Genomic DNA, 7,803 nt, shown 5'->3' with positions numbered 1-7,803 from the left:
CGGAGTAACATAGGAGTGACATGTCAGTGAACCAGACTATGATCGCTCAAGTAGTTGAGATATACTGTACAGACTACAGACTGGTTGTGTTATTTTCTGATTCCCGGAACCGGAAATATTAGTCGAGAATTGTCGAGAGTACGCGTGAGTTTTTAATCATATGAGACGGAGGTAGGAAGCTGCTGTATTTTGTTGGATCTTTGACTGCAAAAACATGGATTACGAGTCCAAACGATCGACTAAAAGTATGGGGGTATCCCCATTACCATTCTACGCGATTTCTGCAGTCTTGGGAATTTCAGCTATCGTAATAATTGGTAATTGTCTATTTTTCTGTAACCCTGTTTATGAAAGTAAGACAGTGTGTGTGTGTCGGGGGGGGGGGGGGGGGGCTGCCGAAATAATCTCAGTATGTTCAAGCTGTATCTGCATATAGAAGTTGCCGGATCTCAGTGGGTGGAAAATAAAGCAACATTACAATTACTCATCTTCTATATTTGGATTGTACATATTAAACACATACATCACGTCTCCATCATATTGGCATCTGTAGTACAAGTAATACAGATCATTCATCGTAGTAGTTTGACTCTACATCCCCGTTTGTTTGTACCCCCAACCAATTTAAAAAACGAGAACGTTTAATGTGATAAAAAGTGCACAGAACTAAGTCAATTGAATCATTGATTTATAATTTCTAACCTGACTGACCAGAATGGCACAAATGCTGGCATCTCCTGCACCATTTCATGCTTAACGGACTTTCCATACTAACACGGCGCAATATTGCGTATACTATAGGCTACTTTATTTCCATCAGACAACATAATGACGTAATTCATCCTGTTTGGTAACTGCTGAATAATTGCGTAAATTACATAATGTTAAGAATTTGGAATTATATCCCTCTGCATATATGAACATAGAAACTAAACCACTTGTTAAATCCACATGAAAAGTAAATTTGTAGTTGTCATTATTTTCCTTTGCTTGATTCGACATTGTAAATATCGGAAGCAGATGACTTAAGTATGTACATATGTAGTCATGACACACCCCTTTGCTGAAAATGGGCTTGTCCAGAAACTGGACATGGATCCTAGCATGGCCGTCTGTTACACTGAAAACTTCCGTTAAGCATGAAATGCGCATAAGATGACGTTGTTAGGGCCACTCTGCTCAGAGTCAAGTTAGAAACTATAAATTGGTGAATGAATTGACTAAGTTCCTTGCACTTTTTATCACATTTAAGGTTTCCATTATTTAAATCTATAGGGGGATACAAACGGGTTTGTATTATCAGACTATAGTTCTACATGTAAGACCTTGACGCTGATATTTATATTGTGTGCATCAAGGTCTTACAGCCTAACTAACGGTGCTGTGTAGCGCGTTTTGATGACTACTAACATGGTTACGAAAGTAAAATTTTCAGGAATATTTCGCACAGCTGACAACTAAAATAACGACGCTTTTCTACAAAGTAAAGTCATAATGTTTTAGTTGACTTTACTTACTCTGATGTCTTTTCTCTAAAATATTCCAATTCTCAGAAAAGAAATGGACATGTTTTCACGTTTTGTTGGCCTAGATTTCATTTGGCTGGAAAGCCGGGAATGCCAAAATCGGGTCAAGTTCAGATAGTATTCTTTAACAAAATGAATAAAAATATATTATGCCTATTGGAACTGTACACATGGTTCATTTCGTTCAAGAAACATATCCCAAACATGAACCAACTTCAGCTTACTCCTGCATACCTCGACTACTGTCGCATTGCAACTAATTCAAATGTATGTCAACGGAACGTGAAAATGCATCCATTTACAAGTATCATAGTATATTAATTACACATAAATTAGTGGAAGAGTGTCGATATAGGCTGCCAAGTGTGTGAGATGTTCCTGAAACTTTGATTACTCATTTCGATGTCAATGGCATCGGAACACGCTATACAAGGCCGTTATTTGGATAGTAAGATGTAGCATTATTAAACAAAAACAGCATGTGCTATGTCTTACATTGTAGGACTAGTCATTCATATACGATCGTAAGGGTGCATAGAAATGCCAGAACACACCAAATGCCGGCACATAATAAAAACACTGAAACGCACTTAAATTCTATCGTATATACCATAGTGTGTATTGGTTGTGTATGTTTAATTCATATATGTAAATTAATATAAGTTATATAATAAATTAATATGTACTTTCTTTTCTGCAAGTGATGCAACATCACATTAAAAAGAAGCTGGAATCTTCATTTTGGCGACAGTTTGGAAAGTAAAATAATTAATTTTAACAGTGTGTATTGCAATTTATACATGAGTTTAATGCTTCAGCTACTAATAATAAAGACATTAATATTGAAACAGCTGTATAGTTTAAGTGTAACTATCACGAATTATAGCCAATAATGGTCTGAATGCAAAGCAACACGAGAGAATGGTGTGTCAAATCATTTTCGTTATTCGTTTAAAGTTTTTAAAGCCTACTCTGCTATCGGAAGAAGAGTAAGGTATACTGGATAGTGGCAGAAATGGGTTTAATACTCAAAGACAATTTTTTGTAACATGTTCAAAATGTATTTGTTTCATGTACAGTGTTTTATTTACCCATGCATCATGCGTCAAACAGGCAAACTTTTCTGATTTGATGCACAAAAATTATCACCAGAACGTAAATTGACGCACCTCAGTGTTGTTTCTCTGATTAACACAAAACAAAGGTTTGTTCTAAGTACTTTAATGGCTAGGTCACAACTCTCCCAAACAGAAAACACGTGTGCACCAGTTTCTTACCTTAATGTTATCATAACACACAGGGTTATAACTGAGTGTAGAGCCTGGAGTTGATCTTATGTGACCTGTAACTGTCAGATCATTCGTAGAAATAGTTTCCTCTGACCCTTGCCGCCCCATTTTTAATATTTGGATGATTATGTTGGAGTGTAGGGTCAGAGTCAACTGCCTATCGAAAAGTTGGAATGTGTCGACACCATTTGGTGTCAGCGATGGGTAATATTGCTTACTAGCCAGCCAAGCAAACTTTATTGAACTTTCACCGAGATATACCTGCATGAAATTGATATGAATATGATTTATTTTCTCGGATATTGTGAGTAGAGCATTTGTTATATCTTTAATCTGCTAACAGACTAGCCGAAACAATAGCGTTGATGAAATTTGACCTGGAACTCGCCATTTGCATTCTGAGTCACATGACTACACAAATCTTGCAATCTACATGTCAGTGACATCGGAGTTCAAATAGTCACATTATATCAACAATAATTCATTTCTAATGTTGCTGCAGGAAAACAAATCAAACATATAAATGAAAGTTACATACACCAACCCCTTGATAACTCACGCACAACGGGGTCCAGAAACATAGATCGCACTATGAGTGTAGTGCGAGTAAATGAGAGACCTACAAAAATTGACAAAAATCGCTTTGACATCGAGAAAACCATGGGGGGGGAGCTGTGTTAGGGAACTGGGCTGTTTTGTTACGTGTTTAGGCTCGAATAAACATTTACACAGAAAGAGTGAAAACAACAAGCTTTTTAACATTTAACTCTTTACCTAATGCAAGCATCTTTGGAAGCCTCTACACCATTGCATGGAAGCGCCTTTTGATGCCTCTACTCCAGACAAATGGAAGCGCCTTTTGACGTCGGCTGTAAACATCAGCCATTTTAAGCCAGTTTTCATAGTGCCACCTTTGGGGAAAACCCTCTGTTAGATACTACATTTATTTCTGCGAATGACAATTACATCAGATCACGTGGTCACTGTTTATGCACTGGTCGATATCTGCTATTTAAAGTAACTGGGTCGTAATCTCCACTCTTCATAATGGCGGTCGCGGATTTCATTCAGTACTTACAAAGTTTTCATGATTACCCAGTAGAATCACAACTATGAAAGATTCAATAACTTATGTAAAGGCTCTGATATTGATGCAAGTAAAATTAGTTTTTATAAATTATCAAATTTAGATGATTTAGTGATGTAGACGCAGACGAAAAACTTGTAAATTTCGAGTATGAGAAATGGCAGCTATGGTTGGTCACACAGCCTCACTGACATGACGGTGAACGAGTTCTCTCAAGAGTTTAAAGCACATAAAAAATTCGTCCGTGAAAAATAATTACACAGCTATAACAATTGGACTTTCCACATATAATAGATGTGTACCAAAAATGTAAAATGGTTAAAATTGCTGTTAAACGTAACATACACTACATTGCTTTACAGTTCACAGGCAGGGGTATGGAGTCGAATAGGTAACTGGTGTTCTATTTATAGCGCTCTGCACATTGTAACTATGCTTGTAAAGGGTTAACAAATAATTTATTTTCCTGAAAAATTTTGTAAAAATGAAAAAAGAAAAAGAACTACAGTTTCAGTGGAAAGCTTGATGTTTCGGAGTCTCCTATGTTGATAGTCAGTGAATTTGTCTTTCGTTTTGTGACAGCAGTACATGCCAGTTAATGAGGGGCCCTGAGTGGCCGAGTGGTCTAAAGTGCTTTCTGTCACGGATCATTGCCATCTCACCTCTGTCTGTGTGGGTTCGAGTCTCGGGCTCAGCCAATGTGGATATGTGAGAAAGCTTGCCGGTAGCTTCTCGTGTGTCGGTGGTTCTTTCCGGGGTTTTCCCGTGTTCTTCCTCCACCATTAATACTGGCCATCATGTATAGCCTATCTTGTGCTGAAAAATGGCGTTAAACCCTATAACAACAACAACAACAACAGGCCAGTTAATCATTAAAACCCTGAAACTGGATTGTGATAAGAGGGAATTTTGACCGTTAACTATACCAGTACATTGATGTGTAATTGCCTTTTATTCCATAATATTAGCACGATTACCGTAGTTTTGTAAACCAGGTTGTAAGGCATATCTATGAACCTTTCGAAAGCAAAGTTGGGAAACTGAATAAAAAATTTAAAGATTGGGACCTAAAATCAGGAGTTTTTTTGTGGCATTTTTCTAAGCCTTGTTTTCATTAAATATTGATAGATCGTCCTGGTCCAATATACATGAAATTCTCAAAAAGACTCCAAGACATACCCTATTTTGCCCCTAGGACGTGCCCTATTTTCATATTCAGATCAGCTGTGGTCAAACTGCACAATAGCTAAAGATAAATCTTAAATAAACAAGCAAGAAGACTAATTAAAAATTAGCCCTTATCCATGCAACTATTTTGTAAAAATGATTGGCCCTCTGCCGTAATTCAAGGAAACCAAGTTCTACACTATTGTGTTGCGCAAGCAACAGCAATTGATTGGCAGATAAAGGATTACCAAATTTTGTTGAACTAAAATTACCAAAATAGCCAGCATCTTGGTACCATACATGTGGCAACTATTTTCCCCTCTTTGTATATCCGACCTTATTCCCTTATTGTCAACTTGTAAAGCATTTAGTATTGTTTATTACAAAACAAGTATTCTGAATTAGTTTTTGCTGTGTGGTATGTATTTTCATTCCTACTTCTAATTTAACAATGGTAATTAACATTGGTATATACGGTATAAAAATGTCAGGTGTTCACTTGTGTAAGTTTCTTTTGTGGGAATGGAGCTATAGCATATGGAGTTAAAGCATTTGTAGTGATCATTTGTGGGACTGAAATTAATTGTGGACGATTTTATTGTTGTGGTTTACTTTTTTGTTCTGTTTTTTTATATTTTATTGTGGAGGTAAATAAAATCATTAATTTGCATGAATAATGTTTAAACTTAGCATTCTGTTTAGTGAAGAATCAAATTCTTTATAGTAAAATAATTATTTTGTCACAACTATAATTCACAGGTGATACAACAAGACATGTAGGACTTTCCTTGTTTAGAAGAAATGAAAATCGAAGATATAATTGAATAATTGGGAGTTCTCTGCAAAAATGGGAAGATATGAAATTGGGGGGTATGTGTGGAGCGACCCCAAAAATCGGGAGTCTTTTTTTTCCTTCCGGCATAAATGTTGACAGGTATGGTGTAAGGTTGCTAATATCAAAGCAAATTACGACTCAGCTTTTACGGTATTAGCATCAAATTGTATTGTTTGTTCGTTGTGTTGTCATACTGGGATAGTTACATTTTAATGAGTTAGGTATTTACAATTTTAGAGCAAAGTAAAAACATAATTACCAGTGCACTGATATAAAATCAATGCAGTTATGCATAAACAAACAATAATCAAGTCAAATGGGAGAGGTAGTGTTACATCAACTCGCGATTGCTAAATTCTTGTCATTGTTCGATGAAATTATATACAAATCTAAATTAGGCAGAAACAATAAGAAAACAGAAAATTAAATAAATTACTTTTCAAACGAGTTTATACCATTTCCTTTTAATAGTCATGCATGCCATCCTTGAGACAAGTATACATGTAATTTTTTTACAGTATAAGTTTGCCTAAATAAATGCATTTAGAACTCACCTCATGCACTCAGAGTTGTAGATCGGCTTATACGCTGCTCATACACTCTTTAGTCTTTATACTTGTTCACTTCGGGGGTCGGCTTATATGTGAATGGGCTTATGCGCGAGTGTCACGTTTGCTGCCCGCGATTACGTAAGTCAGGAACAAAGGAATGGGTTAGCACAATGAGTATGTCGACCCTGCACTGTTACGGCAATTTTGTTTGTACAAGAACCCCCCGTTAGGTGTTAACCCTCGCATATAGATGTTAGAAGCTTTGTTCTAAGAACAAAGGACCCTCAACGCTATTGTAAATCTCCCTGCTTTGACAGATGGCCTGAGGCTCGTCTGTTAAGTTGGACCGACTGGGGGTAGAATTGATATCCAATCAGAACTGAGGAAGGGTGGGGCCATCAATTCGAACTAGAACTTAACAGTCAGTCGGACTGATAAAGAATTAGTGATTTGTGAGCCGTCGTACCGGTAAAGCAGAATATACTCTGAGGGAGCCACTCGTGATTTGGCGGGAAAACTCTTAGTACATTCTAAGGACAGAAAGCTTCGTAAAGGAAGCTTTTGGGGACAGAGTAGTCAAGTCCCGAGTCTCAGAGAGACAGGATAGAAGTAGGCAGAGAACAAGCTTCGTTGAAGGAGACATAGAGAATAGAAGTAGGCGGGGAACAAGCCTCATTGAAGGAGAAAGAGAGAAAGAAAAGGAGGAGGAAAAAAAGAAGACAAAAGGGGAAGAGGGCAGGAAGAATCGGAGAATGCCGGAAGGAGGAAAGCAATTGGCGTAGTAAACACAGATGAGTAGAAACCAAATACAGGGGGAAAGCCATCTCACACTAAAATCACGTGATGAAATAGTTTGTCACATGGTCGAGAGGAAGTAGATTGGTTGAGAAATTAATTTCGTTAATTTGTATTAAATTGTTATTCTTTTGGATTTCACCTTTGTGTTCTTAATAATTTAATTGTCGGTATTGCTGACTGGGGGCTCGGAGCTTTACCTCTCTCTATCACTAATTTCACTTCCTACAAAAAAACGAGCCAGGGTGGGAATTCCACAGTAATTCAAATAAATATTGGGAGCATCCCACCCCAACGCATAACGGTGAGTCACATAGAACTTCACAGCGAGTATATACAGTATTCATTTTGCTTGGCCGCCTTGTTATCTTTGATCACAGTTATGAAAGAGTTGGTTAATTTAAGGTAGTTTATGTTACATACACAATAACATTTATAAGTGCTCAATTGATCCAATGAAGTAAGTTCACCCGCTGTATCTTAAGTTTGTAGGTTTTTCGTGCCTTTTAATTTTTCCTTTATTCCCCCTTCTTTATTTGATTCAAAAGACGTA

General features: G+C 37.0%; 1 protein-coding gene across 1 annotated transcript in view; it reads left to right on the top strand.

The window, feature by feature from the left end:
* Positions 1-130: 130 nt before the first annotated feature.
* Positions 131-7,803, top strand: part of LOC149807120 (V-type proton ATPase 21 kDa proteolipid subunit c''-like) — a 30,971-nt gene continuing 23,298 nt past the window's right edge. Inside the window, exon 1 of the mRNA XM_089962304.1 lies at positions 131-317. Coding sequence (XP_089818430.1) covers positions 215-317 — 103 coding nt within the window. The 5' untranslated portion in view covers positions 131-214. The remainder of the gene's footprint in view (positions 318-7,803) is intronic.

Source organism: Sinohyriopsis cumingii, chromosome 1 (genome assembly GCF_028554795.1).
Source record: "Sinohyriopsis cumingii isolate HCF-2022 chromosome 1, ASM2855479v2, whole genome shotgun sequence".
NCBI lineage: Eukaryota > Metazoa > Mollusca > Bivalvia > Unionida > Unionidae > Sinohyriopsis > Sinohyriopsis cumingii.
This window is presented reverse-complemented; position numbering and strand designations above follow the sequence as displayed.